Consider the following 19,871-nt stretch of genomic DNA (forward strand, 5'->3'; position numbering starts at 1 on the left):
CTCCCTATAATAGCTTGGCATTTCATCATCCCAATAAGATCCAAATCTTTCTCTCCCCCTTTCTCATAGAAAATGTGTATTGAAGTCTTGTTGAAAGCTTAAGGTATGATGATTATTATCTTATGTCCAAATCCCTCTGAGAGTGACTTACATTTTGTTTTGAAGAAGTTGCATTCCTCTCACACTGAAGTGCTTTTATCTCCGCTCCAGACAGTATTTGCATGAGATTATATGATAAATGTTGGGCTCTAGTTCCAGACAGATGTCAAGTCCTGTCATAAATCAATTCATAGCACGACTGACTTACAAAACAGAACAAGATGTTGATTTTTTTTGTAAAGTATTTTATTTTTTTGAACATTGGGATGCATCTTTTTTTATTCTAGATTATTTTCATCTCTCTTTTGGAATAGCCAGGACATCATTAGCAGTGTTAAAAAGCAGGCAACTTTCTCTTTGCAAATACAGACTTCCTTATCATCTCCATTTTCCAATACAATAAGGCTGCCTGGAATACCCCCCTCTCTTTTAGAATTGTGAGTAACCTTTGTGTAATATTGTTCATGGATATTTAATCCAGCCTGAAGCCCCTTTAGCACAGTGCTACTCTAACAGGATTGATGATGTTAGCCCCAAGGACAATACCGCCAGCTGTCACAGCCCGATGGCAGCAGGCCAGGCAGTGGACAACATGGAGGAGAGGGCTGGGCCTCAACTGGGCGGGGCACCGAGGGCGTGGATGCCCGGAGAGTGTCATGATCTTCTTATTTCATAGCACATCGCCACGCAGGCGAGGGGGGAGCGCTCAGTCCAAAAGTGCTTCAAACCTGGAGCACAAAAAAAGACATCTCCTATTGCGTCTCATCCAGTCCTGTTGTTGTGCATCGTCTCGCTCTTCTCCACCGGGTCTTCTCAGTCCCCTGTCTGGATCTGTGCTGTAAACGTATGGGTTGGTGATCGGGGCTCGAACAGGGGATTTGTCATGGCCGTGGCTCTGGATGCCGTGTGGGTGAGGGTGAAGAATGTGTGCAAACAGAATGGACTCCTCATCCTGTCGGTACTGGCTGTGGTCATAGGGTGCCTGCTGGGGTTCTTCCTCCGGACCAAGCGCCTCTCAGAGCAGGTCAGTCACCCCCCACCCCCCCCAACCCCTATAGTGTTGTCTTCTAGCCTACCCTTCCTATCCAAATCACCTGTAATCCCCTGGTCCTTTAACCCTCACCATAAACCTCGACCTCTGTACCAATGTAGTCATAGTCATACTACCATCACTCCTCATCTTGACTCCAAACTGTGACAACCCCCACCGTGACAAACAGTGACAACCCCCACTGCCCAACACCAGTCTCTTGATTGTGATTGTGGAAGGTCTTTATTAGATGTCACTCAGTCTGTTTTTTTGCACTAATGTTATAGACATTTTGTGGTCACAATGTTGTATGTTTGCCAGTGGGCAGCAGAGGTGCTTGGGGTATATTCAGAGTCAGGGGTGTATTTAATGGGTTACTGTAGTCAGAGTCAGGGGTGTATTTAATGGGTTACTGTAGTCAGAGTCAGGGGTGTATTTAATGGGTTACTGTAGTCAGTCAGGGGCATATTTAATGGGTTACTGTAGTCAGAGTCAGGGGTGTATTTAATGGGTTACTGTAGTCAGTCATTGAAAATGATAATCACACCGATAATCATCAATAATCGAACATTTCTTTGAAATCAAATTGTGACCTCAAGAATTAAATTTGAATCGTGAAATCACTACCAATTCCAACCCCTAGTCTTTATGACCTTTTCACATTCCATGCCAATTGTAGTAGTTCCACTGGGTAATATGTTTACGGAGTTTGGGGGGGGGGGGGGGGGTAATTGGACGATTTGTAGCTTGGACTTCCTGTCTGTCTCAAAGAAGATCAATTCACAGTTCAGTTTGGCATATACAGATGTAGCCATGGTCATAGATTTCTTAATGGAAGGGAGGCCATAAGCATGAGGTGGGTTTTTCTTCCCCTTCGTTCCTCTTTGAGTAAATCTCATATTCTCAAATAGGACTAAAAATAGCGGGCAGGCCTTCACTCTGACAATAGAGGATTACCATCCAATCAACAAATGCTCTCAGTAATTTTGCATTAAGCAGGAGTGCCTCTGCTCTCCACATTAAAGACACATCGGAGATAGAGGACTTATTGTTTTCAAACAAATTAGAGAAGTGTTTAGTCATTTTGTCTCGGGGCTGCAGAGGAAGAGGGAGGTAAAGACAGGAACACTGGAAAGACATTAAAAATGGTTCTAATAGGATTCAAAATTAGGGGAGAAAACAGGTCCCTTCATACCTCACTGAACAAACATGTCATAAATCACACTAGAAGCATGGACAATTAAATGCCAAATATTATTTGATCTTAGATCTTTGATCTAATTCAATGTCTTGTGAGTCTTTGAATGTCTGTTACTAGTCGGTTGTGTTTTTTGAAATATAAATTGATTATTATTCATCCACCGAGGGTAACATAATTCAGTTCTAATCAAACAGAAATAATGAGTGGGTTAGGCTATTAAGCTTGAGTTCCAATGCACTTTGAGTGCATACTACAAGTAGTAGTAATAATAATAATCCTAATAATTACTATTCTTATTGATGTTATTATTATTATTATTACCATTACTGTTGTTGTTGTGCTAGTTAATGAAATCCACCAGGCTCGCTAAGCCCATATTAAAGACAACAGCAGACTAAGCCCAGCCATTCATAAATGAATTGAACTGTATCTGAAAGGATATAGGAACTTAATAGTTAACTAACATAATACACTTTTATTTTCCAATGCCAATTACAGTATGTAAATATTCTTTCATCATTCTTAGCAACTCACTGCATCATTGACAAAGCTCACATTGTCCATGACCAACAATCAATCAATCAATCAATCAATCAATCAATCAATCAAAGCTTTATTTGTATAGCGCATTTCATACCCAGAGGCAACACAATGCGCTTTACAGAGAACAAGGGAGGTGGGCATACGACCCACCTCTACATATTCCAGAGGGAAGCAAAAAAACTGTAATCACCCGGGGGCCAGATAAGTGAGCTGTAAAAATTCTTCCCTGACCCCTCTTAACAAGGCGATCGAGCAAGCTCCAGGAGTATGTTTGTCTACCGGCTAAGAACATTTATAAAGCAATACATTACATTAAATTACATTTCAGAGTAAGAGAGGCTAAAAAAGCATCATAGGAGAGACATGGCAAATACTGTTGTGTGTTTGCTATGGCCCAGGCCTAAAGCCGGAAGTGGGCTGGTGTATGTCTGTGTGTACGTGTGTGTGTGTGTTAACTAAACAACAGCACTCTTTCTGAACTTTATTAAAGGATAAACCCCCTTGAGATGAATCATCTAATTTTCAAGGGGGTGAAGCACAGATACAACAGCAGTACATCAAATCAAAAGAAAATTACAAACTTACATCATAAAAGAGATGGATAAAAACATAAATCATATAAACACAGTGAGAACAGATTTAAAAGAAACAATATAAGTTAAATAATTTCAAAAATAAAAGACAGTGTAAAATAGAACATTATTACAATAAAACAACATTTTTCGAATTAAACTATAAAATCAAAGAATACAAATTAAGAACCCTAAGATATTAAAACAAGTAAAGCTACGTGGTAAAAGCAATGTTAAAAAGGTGTTTTAAGATCTTGCTTAAAAGTTACCACAGTTTCAGACTTTCTCAGGTCTTCTGGCAGGGTGTTCCAAAGGCTGGGGGCATAAGAACTGAAGGCTGCCTCTTAGTCCTGCCTCTAGGACCTCCCCATGCCTCTTAGTCCTGGCTCTAGGACCTCCCCATGCCTCTTAGTCCTGGCTCTAGGACCTCCCCATGCCTCTTAGTCCTGGCTCTAGGACCTCCCCATGCCTCTTAGTCCTGGCTCTAGGACCTCCCCAGGCCTCTTAGTCCTGGCTCTAGGACCTCCCCAGGCCTCTTAGTCCTGGCTCTAGGACCTCCCCAGGCCTCTTAGTCCTGGCTCTAGGACCTCCCCAGGCCTCTTAGTCCTGGCTCTAGGACCTCCCCATGCCTCTTAGTCCTGGCTCTAGGACCTCCCCATGCCTCTTAGTCCTGGCTCTAGGAACCATTAAAAGATCAGTGCTAGAGGACCTGCATGTCTGACATGTATTTAGGTGCTTGGTTATGTAAGGATTTATAGACTAATAAAATAATCTTAAAATCTATTCTAAAACTAACAGGTAACCAGTGCAGTGATTTTAAAACTGGTGTGATGTGAGCCCTCCTTCTGGTCTTAGTAAGAACACGGGCTGCAGCTTTTTGAATCAGTTGGACTTTACTAATCGCCTTTTTTGGTAGGCCAGAAAGGAGAGCGTTACAATAGTCCAAGCAACTAGTAATAAAAGAATGCATTAGTCTTTCAGTATCAGTCTGGGAGAAGAAAGGTTTCACCTTGGCAATATTTCTTAGGTGATGAAATTATGTCCTTGCCACATTCTTTATATGGGCCTCAAAGCTCAGATCAGACATGTTTCTTGCCTGGCATTACTTATTTAGTGACAGTGTTTTTAAGTTCACCGGTAGTCTCTCTCTTTCATCTTTTTCACCAATATTTCAGTTTTGTCCTTGTTTAACTGTAGGAAGTTCTGTGACATCCATACATTCATGTCAGCAGTACGTTCTGTCAAACGGTCAATTGAGCTGTAGTCGAGAATATATACAGTACATACAGTACTAGGTATTGCTTTAGATAATAAAGGATAGTTAAGAAACATATATTTAAAAATAAATTGCATCCAATTAAAATGCTTTCTAGATTTCGAGATTAAGTCGCCAGTCAAGCGATTCATACATGAGGCAATGATGGGTACGATACAGACACCTCAGCATGAATCTGCACAGATTAGTGTATACTACATTTAGAGGATGCATATGGGTTTCAGGTGTCCTTGAAAATTCTCTCTCTCTCTCTCTCTCTCCTCTCTCCTCTCTATGTCTTTCATGAATGCAGATGTCCAGCTCAAGTCTTTACAGTATATCACTAGCTATAGCAGGCATATAGCATCACTGTAACCTTCAATTAAAAAGGTACAGCATGGTTGGATGAATCATGTAGAGTGTTTAGCCAGAGATTTTGTCCAGTCTGGCTTTTCTTGTCATTGGCTGAAAACTTGCACTGTCAAACAATGGCTCACTCCTAACTGGTCCTTTGACAACAGCTGCAGTTGCCCCTCGTGCCACACACACACACATATAGACACACCCACACACACGCACAAACACACACACACACACACACACACACACACGTAAACAACCTCCCAAACACACATACAGTACTCTGGCCGTAAGCAAGTGCTGATCCTGCTCTTACACTGCAAACTAAGCTTGCTTAATGCCGTACAGAAAAGCTCTTTAGCTGTCATTATCATGCACCAGCCTCTCTTTCCCTGAAGCCATTGCTCCCTCCTCTCTTTCTGTCTCTTACATTCACTTCCATTATCTACATTGCAACACTTTTCCTGACCTTATTCTTCTTTCCCTTCTCTGCATCTCAGGCATCCTCTTTCACTCCTACTCCCCTGCACTTGTCTTCTCTAGCCCAGCCTACTCTTGGTTTCATCAAATCAATCAATCAATCAAAGCTTTATTTGTATAGCGCATTTCATACCCAGAGGCAACACAATGCGCTTTACAGAGAACAAGGGAGGTGGGCATACGACCCACCCCTACATATTCCAGAGGGAAGCAAAAAAACAGTATCACCCGGGGTCCAGATAAATGAGCTGTAAAAAATTCTTCCCTGACCCCTCTCAACAAAGCGATCGAGCAAGCTCCTGGAGTATGTTTGTCTACCGGCTAAGAACATTTATAAAGCAATAAATAACATTAAATTACATTTTCAGAGTAAGAGAGGCTGATAACATCATAGGAGAGACATGGCAAACACTGGTGTATGTCTGTGTGTGCGTGAATGTGCCCTGGCCCAGATAGAGGCAGGGGTTGGGGTAGGGAGGGGGTAGGAAAAGGATACGGACCCGGGTTAGGGTGCGTCACCCTCTCTACCTTTTTTCACGCGACTGTCTTCAGCCGGTTTCCTCTCAGAATAGCATCCATTTCTCTCTCATTCTTTCCTTTACACCTGACCCCTACATTTCATTCCTTCATTTGGACGTTTCTCTCTCTCTCTTTCTATCTCTTTATCACATGCCCTCCCAACTTTCTCCCACCACATCTCCCTCCCTAGACTTTCTCCTGACCTTTGTGTTTTAATTTCCTTTCAAACTTTTATTTTAACTTGTAAGGCACTGAGGTTTCCCTCATTCACACTTACATAAAAACAAAAGACACAGAAATAAAAAAAAATACATTCAATAAACAGAATAAATCAGAATGAATAACAAAAGCCAGTCTTTGGTGATCGTCTAGTCTGTCTGGGATGGTGTTGATAGACAGACAGACAGACAGACAGATAGATACTGTAGATAGATAGATAGGTAGATAGATAGATAGATAGATAGATACAGACAGACAGACAGACAGACAGACAGACAGACAGACAGACAGACAGACAGACAGACAGATAGATAGATAGATAGATAGATAGATAGATAGATAGATAGACAGAGACAGACAGACAGACAGACAGACAGACAGACAGACAGACAGACAGACAGACAGACAGACAGACAGACAGACAGATAGATAGATAGATTTCAATTTCAATTTCAACTTCAACACCAGTCAAAATTTTTATTGAAAAGTGAGTGCAAAGTGACAAACTATAAGTATGCATGCATGGTTGCAAGATCTGTCACTCGTCACGACACATAATCACAAATAATAACATACAAAACAAGAAAAAGATCTGCAATGTTTTGAAATATGTATTTATGACCCGTAAAGCACTCAGAATCCCAGAGGACCCTTACCACCCACCCCATCAGTATTTCATTCCCCTCCCCTCCTGCCGCAGGTACAGGCTTCCTCTTTGTAAAAAAGCCAAGTTCAGCAAGAGCTTCATTCTTGACGCTAACCGTGCCCTAAATACTTGAATACCATCTGTCTATGGTCCAGCCGACGGTGTGCCTGTATGTCCTGTAGTGTGTAATGTAATGTAATGTTATGTCATGTCCTGTAACTGTTTGATGTTTCTATTGCACTTCTTGTCTTTACTGCACTTTGACGTTTATGCACGGACTGTAAAGATGAATTTCCTGAAAGGACTAAATAAACTATACTAACTAAAGTAAACTTATGACTTGAATAAAATATTGCGAGCCTCTTCACTAGTAGGCCTATTTCAGACACCACCCCCTCCCCTATAGGGCTTGGGAACATGTAGTCCCAGACACGACCATCTTGTTTCTACACAGGTGTATCTATTAGTTTGATTGCATAGGATTCTATGCAGTAGAGCCAATCAGACAAATAGATACACCTGTGTAGAAACAAGATGGTCGCGTCTGGGACTACATTTCCCCAAGCCCTATAGAGCTTAATGACTTCCCGGGCTGATTATCCACACTTGTCGAGGGGTGATGCAGAAAGCACGCTGCCTCATGTGTGGATTTTGTTTGAGATCTTTCATTTGTAACTAAGTTTATTAAAGAGACAACCTCTGGCTATTTTCCGCAACTTGCTTCCCTTGTCTCTGTGTGCCACCGCCATTTTGTTATGTGCGGTCTCCCCTGTCCTCTGGGTTGCCACAATACAAAACAACTATGAGGAAGTGTGCATAAGGTAAAGACGAGGAAGAAGACGAGGAGATAATGACAAATACTTGAGGGTGTGCTCATATATTTGCCCAGACCATAATTTAAACCTTTAATTTAAAATCATATCACAGCACAATCAATCAATCAATCAATCAAAGCTTTATTTGTATAGCGCATTTCATACCCAGAGGCAACACAATGCGCTTTACAGAGAACAAGGGAGGTGGACTGAGAACAAGGGAGATCAATCAATCAATCAAAGCCTGTGTATGCATTAGCATTTTTATTCGGCATCCCCCTTGGGCTTGAACTCTTGAGCTACCTGCCATGTGAGAAGCCATAGATGGTTTCACACTGACAAGCAATCAAGGGTTGCATGTAAATGTCACAGGTGTATGAGGTTTTATCAGTTTCCACAAAATGTTTGTTAAACGCACCACAGGGGGTAAAACAAACTAAACCAAACTAAGGTACACACTCAAGTGGAGAACAAAAGACAATGAGTAGGCATTAGCATGTTTGTTCTGCATCACCCGGGGCTTGAACTCACAACCAGACACCAAGGGAAGTCATGTTCTGGTTTGAGCCAAGTGAGAAGCTGGCAGTTTGACCTGAAAAAAGTGTAAATGTCACAGCTAGATATTTACAACATATGAATCCTGCATTAACATATTAGTAGGCCTACATACTGTGATGGGAATGAGTTGTGGGACTCTGAACTGAGCATGGATTCACTGATTTATTTGATTGGATTGAACACAGGTGGCACAGATTGAGACAAAAGACTGATCAGATGAAGCCATGCAAACAAAATAAACAATAACAGCTACAAGAAACCAGTAATAGCTACAAATTAAAAAATACCATTCAAAAATCATGTCACAGCACATTGCCTGAGTATGCAGAAGCATTTTTATTCTTCATCCCCCTGGGCTTGAACTCTTGTTGAGCTACCTGCCATGTGAGAAGCCATAGATGGTTTCATTATCCATATTGCCTTTGTTAATACAACTTGCATATTTCCACTTTCATTCAAGTAGAATACATTAGTACACAAAAGTAAATCAGTGAGAAATTACATTAAGGTTTAGTCATTTGTGTGACTCAGGGAGAATTACAATTAGTACAGTTAATGAGGCAACCGCTTATCTCAATCATTGCAAGTTGAACTCTCAAAAACACAAGGCAGCAGTAATCACAGTGCTTTGCATTCCAGAGATTGTCAATGTGAAGATTATGGTACACACGGAAGAATATAATGGAAATTCCCTAAATAATGCATAGAGAATGGAACACATTGACTAGGCTCTGCATCACTGCATGATATCCATGTCAGGTTCTGTGGTATTACTGGTATTATTGGCATTACTGTCTATATTTAGTGCTGCTTGCTTATCATCATTCATCTTTGTTCTCTCTTCCCTTACACAGGAAGTTAAGTATTTCCAGTTCCCCGGAGAGCTGTTGATGAGGATGTTGAAGATGCTCATCCTTCCTCTCGTCGTGTCCAGGTAGAGTCCATACCCATCCATACCCATCCATACCCCTCCATGCCCCTCCATATACCCCCATACCCATCCATACCCCTCCATATGTATCCATACCCCTCCATATACCCCCATATCCATCCGTACAGGGGTGAAAATTAACTTTTTGGCTCACGGTGAGTCACCTGCCAAGGGGACTGTAAATGAAAAAATCTACCGGCCAAGTATATCTTTTTTTCAGATAGCCTTCCGAAATCTAGTCGCCAATTGGAAATTTTACCTGCATTTGGCCGGTGACAGGTGTTAATTTCCAGCCCTGCATCCGTACCTCTCCATATCCATCCATAGCCCTCCATATACCTCCATATCAATCCATACCCCTCCATACGCATCCACACCCCTCCATATCCATCCATACCCCTCCATATCCATCCATACCCCTCCATATCCATCCATACCCCTCCAGATGCATCCACACCCCTCCATATCCATCCATACCCCTCCATATCCATCCATAGCCCTCCATATCCATCCATAGCCCTCCAGATGCATCCACACCCCTCCATATCCATCCATACCCCTCCATATCCATCCACACCCCTCCATATCCATCCACACCCCTCCATATCCATCCACACCCCTCCATATCCATCCACACCCCTCCATATCCATCCATACCCCTCCATATCCATCCATACCCCTCCATATCCTAAAATATATCCTAAAATGCCCTATCTAAATTCCTATAGCTAATCCTAATCAAATGAGTTACCAGTGGAGCTCTTTGTTGGAAGGGGGGTGGTCCGAATAGTGGGGATGATGGATGATGATTGATGGTCTTGTGTGCGTGGTCTAGATGGGAGCTGTCGATCTGCGATGTCCTCTTGAATGGATTAGGGTTAGGCTTCACACTGGTTGTTCTTTTTTGCTGAACAGTAAACCTGGAGGACAGTCTGAATCAACCATCCCTCATTTACTGTTTTACCGACTACACACCGATGTACATACTTGCTAACTCAGTCTGAGAGATCTTCAGGACAAATAAATGGTACAAACTTGCGCTGGCAATTAGCTATTTACAAATCACTACAAACTCCCTTCTACGTATTGTACTGGATTTATTCTAATGTTTCAGAAACAAGTAGTGGAGAATGCCAAGTTTCATCTTTGTAAGTCCAAAGCTGGGCTCTCTGAGGGAGACAGACATTCCACCAAGAGCAATGATTATCCTCACAGCATGAGGGTACAACCCATACATGCATATGTAAAACTCCACTAACCAATTATATGGGAGTTACATAAGAGTATGACAGTTCTACAGGTCAACAGCTGACCTACCGGTAGGTACAGAATGAATGAATGAATGAATGAATGAATGAATGAATGAATTAATGAATGAATGAATGAATTAATTAATTTTTTATTTAAGTGTCATGCCTACTGTCGGCCCATCCCATATGGGATTATAAGACACCTTTACGACTTACTTTTTTCTGTACATAAGTCATCTATTTACATGCAAAATATGTTTCCAGTGTCGCTGGTCAAGCTCAAATGAACAAAAAAGAGATGAATAAATAAATTATACGATATATAGATACATACATACAGACAGTTAACCCTGAATCTCTATTGGTACAATGCTCTCTTCCTTGCGTTCCATGCCTTATCTAGATATTTTGCTAACTTAAATGTTTCATTCTCAAACAGCCAGTTCAGTCTCTTGGAGTCATCCATATTCAGCAGATCAACCTCTGTTTTTATGCTACTAAACAACCCATCACGTATCTCCCCATAGAATGGACAATAAAAAACAAAATTATATTCATTTTCAACCACCTCAAGGTCACACAATGGGTCTTCCTCTACATTACATTACACTACAGTCATTAAGCTGACGCTTTTATCCAAAGCGACTTACAATAATTGCATTTAATGAAGGAAAGGCCAATATACTACTTGCCAGAACTCACAAGTGCACCATCTTACAAAACAAGTGACTAAGAGCATAATCTAGTGCTGAAGGCAAAGTGCAAGAATAGCAATCTAAAAATATAATAGGTGCTTAAGATGGAGGATCGTGGTAGTACTTCTTGAAGATATTAGTTTTTTGAGCCAGCGGCGAAAGATGGGCAGTGACTCTGCTGTCCTGACGTCAGTGGGCAGTTCGTTCCACCACTGCGGGGCCGTATCGACTGTATCGACCGCATGGGCCTCGCAATGAGGGGCAACCAGTCACCCCAAGGTAGCAGAGCATAGCGGTTGGGAGGGGGTGTACGGTTTGACCATGGCCTGGAGGTAGGAGGGGGCTGTTGTTTTCATTGCCCTGTGGGCTAGTACCAGAGTTTTAAACTGGATGTGAGCTGCTACAGGAAGCAGTGTAGAGAACGGAGGAGGGAAGTTGTGTGGGAGAAGAACACCAGCTTTATAACTTCTTCATACTTCTGCTAGAAACTTCATTCAAACTTTAAAATTCTCATCGTCTTTAGCTGTTTCCCAGATGTATTCAGATTATTTATTTTTTTTATAGTTTTTTAGTAATTTAACTTTTAATAGTAATTGTTGTGCCATAGAAACTGCTGCTGGAATGTTCAGTATCATTATGTTTTTAGAGTGGTGGCAGCTGTTGCTTTGAAAATATTCACACATTTTGTAAACTGCTGGCACTCCTACAGTTTTGAAAGCTCACACACATATTATACATCAAAACAGGGCTGCCTCGTTTGACCAAAAACTTGTGGTTAATTTTATTGTCGTGCGAGTTGTTGACGGGGGAGGGGGATTGATCACCTTTGGTCGTGAGGCGGGGTTCGTTCGATCCACACGATCCCCCCCATGGCTACGGGCCTGTAGTATGTAGGGGTTGGTCATTTCTCCGCGTGAGAATTGTTAAGTGTGGCGTGTGAGCGTGAGAAGAGGCTGAAATGCGTGTCTCACGCTCAATGCGTGAGACTTGGCAGCCCTGCATAAAAACGTTCACACAACTGTGCTGATTCACACAGTGTAAGTATCTAAGCTGTGTGACTTACAGTTTTTGAGGTATGACGATTTGTTTAGCAACTGCGCTCCCCATTGAAACGTATGGCGCTGCACTCGAACTTTAGAGCTGCTAATTTTGCATTTTTACTCTTTTTGTAACTTGTTGCTATGCCTACAGTTTTAACAGCTCATACACATATTATACATCAAAACATTCACACAACTGTGCTGATCCGTACAATGTAAGTATCTAAGCTGTGTGACTTATAGTTTTTGAGGTATGACAATTTGTTCTATGCTCTCCATTCAAATGAATGGCTCTCCACTGTAACTTTTGTGCTGCTAATTCTGAATTCATACCCATTTTATAACTTGTCGCCATGGCTACAGTTTTTTAGTTACACAGACATATTATACTGTACATGAAAATGTTCAGCAAGTTCCCAGGATTTCTACGGTGTCAATATCTAGCTGTAACATTTATACTTTTTGAGACAGCTGTCTGAATCCGGCATGCCTTTACATTGAAGTGAATGAAGAGCTGCTCAGAGTGTCAGTTGGGATTTGAATTTGGGGACACGAGCAGGCCCTCTTAAAGGTACAGGCACACTTTTATGACTACAGTGGTAGCATCACACCACAGACCACACACCTCCCCTGAGTGTGCTAGAGACACACAGTCTTCACTGATGAAGGCAGGTGGGTGGCCCAGAGAGGGCTACACTGTCCGCAACCTGCTATGACATGAGAGGGCGGAGTGTTGCCATCACACCACTAACCACGCCAGGAGGTCACTGCACTGCACTAACCATGTCCGGAGGTCACTGCACTGCCCTCGACCCGCTGGGTACACTGTCCACAACCGGCTCTGACCTGAGGGGGCGGAGTCTCCCCACCACACCACTATCCACGCCACGGAACCCACAATTAAGCCCCTGAGTGGGCTAGAGACACACAGTCTTTGTCAGTGGGTGCATGAAGAAGGCACGGAGGTCAATTCACTGCCCTCGACTTGCTTTGATTTGAGGGGGCGGAGTCTCGCCACCACGCCAGTATCCACGCCACGGACCCCACAACTCAGCCCCTGAGTGGGCTAGAGACACACGGTCTTCGCTGGTGGGTGCATGGAGATTGCCCGGTCCGTAGTAGTTCTAGCAGTAGCTGTTACATACAGCTGCAGCAGCTAGCCCACCTCACATTTTCTCCAGGAAATGTACTTTCTAGTTTTCACTGTGATCTTTTCACCTATTTTCATTATTCGGTCAGATATAAATTCACACACACACAGACACACACATAAACACACAAACGCTGCATGTTAGCTCTAGGATCTATCTTTATGGTGTCAGTGTCACTGGTTGCTGAAACCAGTTTATCTTTGATTGTAAAAAACATTATTCGTGCCATAGGGGGATACTGAAGCTTGAATCAGACATCCCCATTGCCAAGCAAATAGCAAAGCTTTTCTGTCACTGATACAGCATCTGTGTGTGTGTGTATGTGTGTGTATGTGTGTGTGTGCGTGTGTGCGCTGAACCCACAAGCTTGCGTGATAAGTAGTCGTGATATTTCAATGACATTTTGAATCATTTTGAGTCATCTCATCTTTTGTCTTGACTCTACTGTAGTTCAAAACAACACCCTGCATGTCAATAACAGGCCTCATGACATTTTGATATTGCAGGTTCTAGTATTGTACATACTGTACAGTGGTAATTATGTCTACCCCAGCGACAGCATAGGGCGAGAGGTAGTCTCAATGCCAGACCCTCTTTGGGTCTGGGACACTTCATGCAAAATTCTGGTGCTTTAATCCTGGCAATTCATTGATAGCGCCCGAATCCTGGTGACACCAATGAGTAACGACTTTCGCGATCAGGCGTTCCCACACATAGATTTTCACGAAACTCAGTGGAAGGGTGTAGCATGGGCCAACTTAGAACCCATTCAACTTTGGAGCCGATCCGAATCATGGGGCGGGTCCACGAGCCATTTCTTGTTTAGATTTTTAGCAGGATTACGCAAAAACTACCAGACTGATTTTCATGACACTCAGTGGAAGGGTGTGCATTAGGCAAACCTAGAACCCATTCAATTTTGGAACAGATCCAAATCACAGTGCAGGTCCACAAGTTGCCCAACCCAAGTTGGGTTGCTTGGGCCAATTTAGAACCCATTCAATTTTGGTGTGATGGAATACATTCTAGTTCAGAATGTGAACCTCTCTATTCCATATGACAGAAGTATTTTCTAAGATGAAATTTGGCTCTGTAAGTCAAATGTGGCCTCTACACTGCTTGGTTCATCCGACAGAAGTGAAACAGTCTGGTGTTGTGCGGCCTTATATTCAAGCAATACACGGATGTGACGCTTCCAGAGATTTGATTGGCTAACCCATCTGTACACGTCATAATAAATGGCGGACATCATCAACAGTGGTCAAGAGTTCAGACACGTGATATTAGAAAGTGCGGTACATTTTGAATAGGTTTCAGGTAGGGACAATAGAACAATGGAAGGTCACTCTAGGCCAAACTGAAAGTCTGGGGTGTGTCCCCCCCCTGGAGATACCTTCCTGTTATAATGATTTATTGTACAAAATTGATGAATTTAATGTTATTTATTGCTCTATAAATGTTCTTAGCTGGTAGACAAACATACTCCAGGAGCTTGCTCGATCGCCTCGTTGAGAGGGGTCAGGGAAGAATTTTTACAGCTCACTTATCTGGCCCCCGGGTGATTACTGTTTTTTTGCTTCCCTCTGGAATATGTAGGGGTGGGATGTCTGCCCACCTCCCTTGTTCTCTGTAAAGCGCATTGTGTTGCCTCTGGGTATGAAATGCGCTATATAAATAAAGCTTTGATTGATTGATTGATAAAACAGAGACAGGGGTGTTTGGAAATGCAAAAACACAACAGTTGCCTTTGCCTATGACAATACAAGTTTTCCTTGCGGTTGGACACCTGAAAACAAGTGGAATGCATTCCATCCAAACTAGAGCTGTTGTTGGGCTGCAGTGTGATTGTACGCGGGGTAGACACAAGATCATTTTCTGAATGCCAGGTAAACAATGTGACAACGTGACAGCAAAAAAAAAAAAGCGGAATTGAAGACACTCCAGCAACCGTCTTTCTTTGTCACACGGGTTAGTGGACATGGTCTAGCAGCTTTCATTGAGGGGCGTCTGAACAAAGACTGTAAGAAATGTTAAGCTCTCCCTCATGGACCTGACTCCATGAAAGGCAAATTATTATTCTTCCTCACTCTCAATGACGCTCTGCAGTATTATTTGTTCTTTCTTACTGGAAGTTAACACATTTTAACTTGACCAATTATACAGTATGAGTACAGTACAGTAATTATACAGTAGTACCACAGAAAAGTATATTCTTACAATTGCCACCTGGTTGTTTCCCTTCATCCTAGTCCTTTCAGCTTTACTGTTTCTTCTGCAGTGGTCCTCTTATATATACAGTATTTCTGTGGTGGATATGAAACAGTTCAGATGTGAGCACTGTAACAGTGTGTTATTGAGGACCCAACCTAACCACTATTTCTCCCTCTCTTAGTTTGATGTCGGGACTGGCTGCGCTAGACGCCAAGTGTTCCAGCCGCTTGGGTCTGATCACTGTGTCGTACTACCTGTGGACCACCTTTGTGGCCGTGGTGGTGGGGATCATCATGGTGTCCATCATCCACCCGGGAGGAGCAGCCCAGAAAGAGGACTCGGAGGACAGTGGCAAACCCATCATGAGCTCGGCTGATGCCCTGCTAGACCTCATCCGGTGAGCAGATGACCCTCAGACCCTCCAGCAACTCGATCGCGCGATATGTTTAATTCCTGTGCATCCACCTACAATTAGCTTATTGCAGGTTGACCAGCAAAAGCGAGTGCTCTGGAGAGCTGTTTTAATAACTGCACCATGGCTGGAAATATTCAAATAATCGTGAACCACCCGAATTATGCCTTATGGTTTATGCGAACAAGGCCAAGCCCAAGGCGAGATAGCCTATGTTACCTGGCAACCATTTAATTCAGAACTATAGCCTATCGCGGAAGATTTTTTAAATACTAAAATGATAAGAATGATCAATAAATAAATGATTGAATGTTACTACTTAGTGTTTTTTGTGAATATATATATGTAGTAACCGTTGTAGAAAAGCAATTGACCACGAGAGGCAGTGGGTTACAGGGGATTTTACCACAGCTACGAGGGTTTTAACAACGCCCCATAGCTGTGGTAAAATCCCCTGTAATCCACTGCCTCTCGTGGTCAATTGCTTAATTATATGCAGATAAAGCAGAAGAAGGAAAGTGGAGTGAGGAGAGGTTCCTCCGAGTCGATCATTAACGGTAACGCTTGCCTACACGTCCGTCCTACGAGAGCTCATTAAAGGATAATGAATGTACTTAGAAAGCTACAACAGGGATGGTTCTGGATACTCTCCAACCCCATGGGCCTGCAGAGAGAGTAGATACTCCCCTGATAGCATGCAGGCAGACTGTATCTACCACTCATCTCCCCTGATAGCATGCAGGCAGACTGTATCTACCACTCATCTCCCCTGATAGCATGCAGGCAGACTGTATCTACCACTCATCTCCCCTGATAGCATGCAGGCAGACGGTATCTACCACTCATCTCCCCTGATAGCATGCAGGCAGACGGTATCTACCACTCATCTCCCCTGATAGCATGCAGGCAGACGGTATCTACCACTCATCTCCCCTGATAGCATGCAGGCAGACTGTATCTACCACTCATCTCCCCTGATAGCATGCAGGCAGACTGTATCTACCACTCATCTCCCCTGATAGCATGCAGGCAGACTGTATCTACCACTCATCTCCCCTGATAGCATGCAGGCAGACGGTATCTACCACTCATCTCCCCTGATAGCATGCAGGCAGACTGTATCTACCACTCATCTCCCCTGATAGCATGCAGGCAGACTGTATCTACCACTCATCTCCCCTGATAGCATGCAGGCAGACTGTATCTACCACTCATCTCCCCTGATAGCATGCAGGCAGACTGTATCTACCACTCATCTCCCCTGATAGCATGCAGGCAGACTGTATCTACCACTCATCCATTCAGAACAGGTAGTGATGCTTGAATCACAGAGAGGACAACTCACCAGCTATACCTGCCTGTAATAGGACGTCACAGAGCACTTGCTTTTTCTATGGTTATTCTTTATATTCCCCAGTGTACTGTATATTTGCACCCTGTCTGAATGCTCATCTTCTGAATAGACTTATAGATCTTTAGAGATTTCAATATTTGCACTGTGTGAATTCAGTTGAATTTGTGCAAATTAATTTAGGGATATCTATTTTCATATGTTACCGTATTCCACATTTTCCTCAAAAACAGCTCAGGTTTTTGTAGACTAATCAAAATTGCACTGGCTTTTACATTGTTAACTCCCACTTCCTTTAATGAGCCTTTATGATTTAGTAGCCTGCTGTGCACTATTGTTTATTAATATTGTTTTATCTCCCATGTGCTTAGCTCACCAGTTTCTTACTTTGTTTCAAGTAATCTTGATCTTACTTTGTATTGTTTCATTCCTTTTTTGGACTAGGATTACACAAGAACTACCAGACTGCTTTTCATAAAACTCAGTGTCGGGGTGTAGCATGGCCCAATTTAGAACCTATTCAATTTTGGAGCGCACAGAACCACAACATGCATTCAGGGGCGGATGTCTATGCTCTCTGAGCACCATTTCTAGTTACTATTGATTTCAGTTATTTTTCATATTTGTGTAAAGTTGTGCCACAGCCAAACATCCCTATTGAATAGAAGCTGTAGAATGGAACACCTATCCAACAGTTTCTCTCATGGACTGTTGAGTGACATGAATCAGCTCCATTTTTCACCGAGCAACTGGAGCCTGTGTCCCATTTTTGTTCCCCCTGGCTTTAAGGAAAAATTGTTCTTCTATGATAGAATTATATTGGTTGTGCCATCGTAATATTGTTGTCAGTGGTGAATGATAAACTAATTGCAAACCCTTTAAGATAGGTTGTGCTAATCTATCTCACCACACATGCTAATAAGTACCTTGAGATTTGTATTAACACTCCAGATGGATGGTTTCTAAATGTTCTGACTATTGTGATACCATCTATCAATTCTAACCAAAAAACAGACTTCAGATGAAATTATATTTATTTTCATTTTACATTTGGTGTGCTTTACCTGCTTGCCCCTATGAGAACAAGCAAACAGTGATCCAATGTTCCAATAGTACAAATCCCTCAAGCTTCCTTTCTACATTAGAAAGGAAACCAACAGTGCCTCAACTTCATGCGTTTAAAAGTGATCTCACCACACATACAGACATGTTTATGAGATCTTCCGGTATCTTTTTGTCATGGTGTTGACTGTTGTATTGTGTTTTATACAACGGTTAGTTCTGGTTCTTGATTCTGATTGGCTGGAAGTCGTGTTAAATACTTTGTAACACACACCTGGGACCGCATATAATTCCATTTTCAGTATTAATGCGCCTCCCATTTGATCCAATGCATTGCAGGACTATCATTGTGTTTTTTCAAAACAACTGAACATTCCATCCAATGCATCTGTTGCTTGGCAACCCTTTTGTTAGGGGAACTATTTTGCTCGGCGGAATTGAGGGAATGATGCTTAGTTTTGAATAAATGTTAATATTTTGCATTGCTGTGTGTTTATTTTACACTAATAGCTGTAGTAACCGTTGTATAAAAGCAATAAACCACGAGAGGCCGTGTGTTATAGTGATTTTATAACAGCTAGGGGGTATTTACTTCGCTTCGCGCCGTGCCTAACAACGCCCCCTAGCTGTTATAAAATCACTATAACACACGGCCTCTCGTGGTTTATTGCTTAAATTCAAGGTTAACCTAAATGCAGTATCTGATAGTCTTTGTCCCTGTTGGAGAATGCAGACCTGTTTGAATCAGTGAAGGTCTCTCTTGCCACCGCTTCACCTTGAACAGAACCTTAAGGGTCCCTATCAACCTCTACAAACCCTCAACAAACTATCAACCTCTACAAACCCTCAACAAACTATCAACCTCTACAAACCCTCAACAAACTATCAACCTCTACAGACCCTCAACAAACTATCAACCTCTACAAACCCTCAACAAACTATCAACCTCTACAGACCCTCAACAAACTATCAACCTCTACAAACCCTCAACAAACTATCAACCTCTACAAACCCTCAACAAACTATCAACCTCTACAGACCCTCAACAAACTATCAACATCTACAAACCCTCAACAAACTATCAACCTCTACAGACCCTCAACAAACTATCAACCTCTACAAACCCTCAACAAACTATCAACCTCTACAAACCCTCAACAAACTATCAACCTCTACAAACCCTCAACAAACTATCAACCTCTACAGACCCTCAACAAACTATATGCAACTTCTTCATCTATAAGGGCTTTTACCAAATGTTCAATACATATGCCTTGTATTAAATTCCACTCAGTCTGAATTTCAGGTATAAAGACCCCAAAAATCCACTGTAATTCGATTTTTGCAGTAAGATAATCAGCAATACTGTATACTGATGCATTATTTTTCATTAACTATTGCTTATCATATATTTCCTATACCCTCTAGCAACATGTTTCCATCCAACTTGGTTCAAGCTACATTTCAACAG

The 19,871-nt window shown here is 42.2% G+C and overlaps 1 protein-coding gene across 1 annotated transcript in view; it reads left to right on the forward strand.

Moving 5' to 3' along the window:
- Positions 1-982: 982 nt before the first annotated feature.
- The window catches only part of slc1a7b (solute carrier family 1 member 7b), a gene marked incomplete at both ends in the record, with an annotated part of 24,719 nt that continues 5,830 nt past the window's right edge, over positions 983-19,871 (forward strand). Inside the window, 4 exons of the mRNA XM_084443972.1 lie at positions 983-1,123; positions 9,152-9,231; positions 15,757-15,972; positions 19,829-19,871. Coding sequence (XP_084300098.1) covers positions 983-1,123; positions 9,152-9,231; positions 15,757-15,972; positions 19,829-19,871 — 480 coding nt within the window. The remainder of the gene's footprint in view (positions 1,124-9,151; positions 9,232-15,756; positions 15,973-19,828) is intronic.

The sequence above is a fragment of the Borostomias antarcticus genome, assembly GCF_949987555.1.
Source record: "Borostomias antarcticus genome assembly, chromosome: 10".
Taxonomy (NCBI): Eukaryota; Metazoa; Chordata; class Actinopteri; order Stomiiformes; family Stomiidae; genus Borostomias; species Borostomias antarcticus.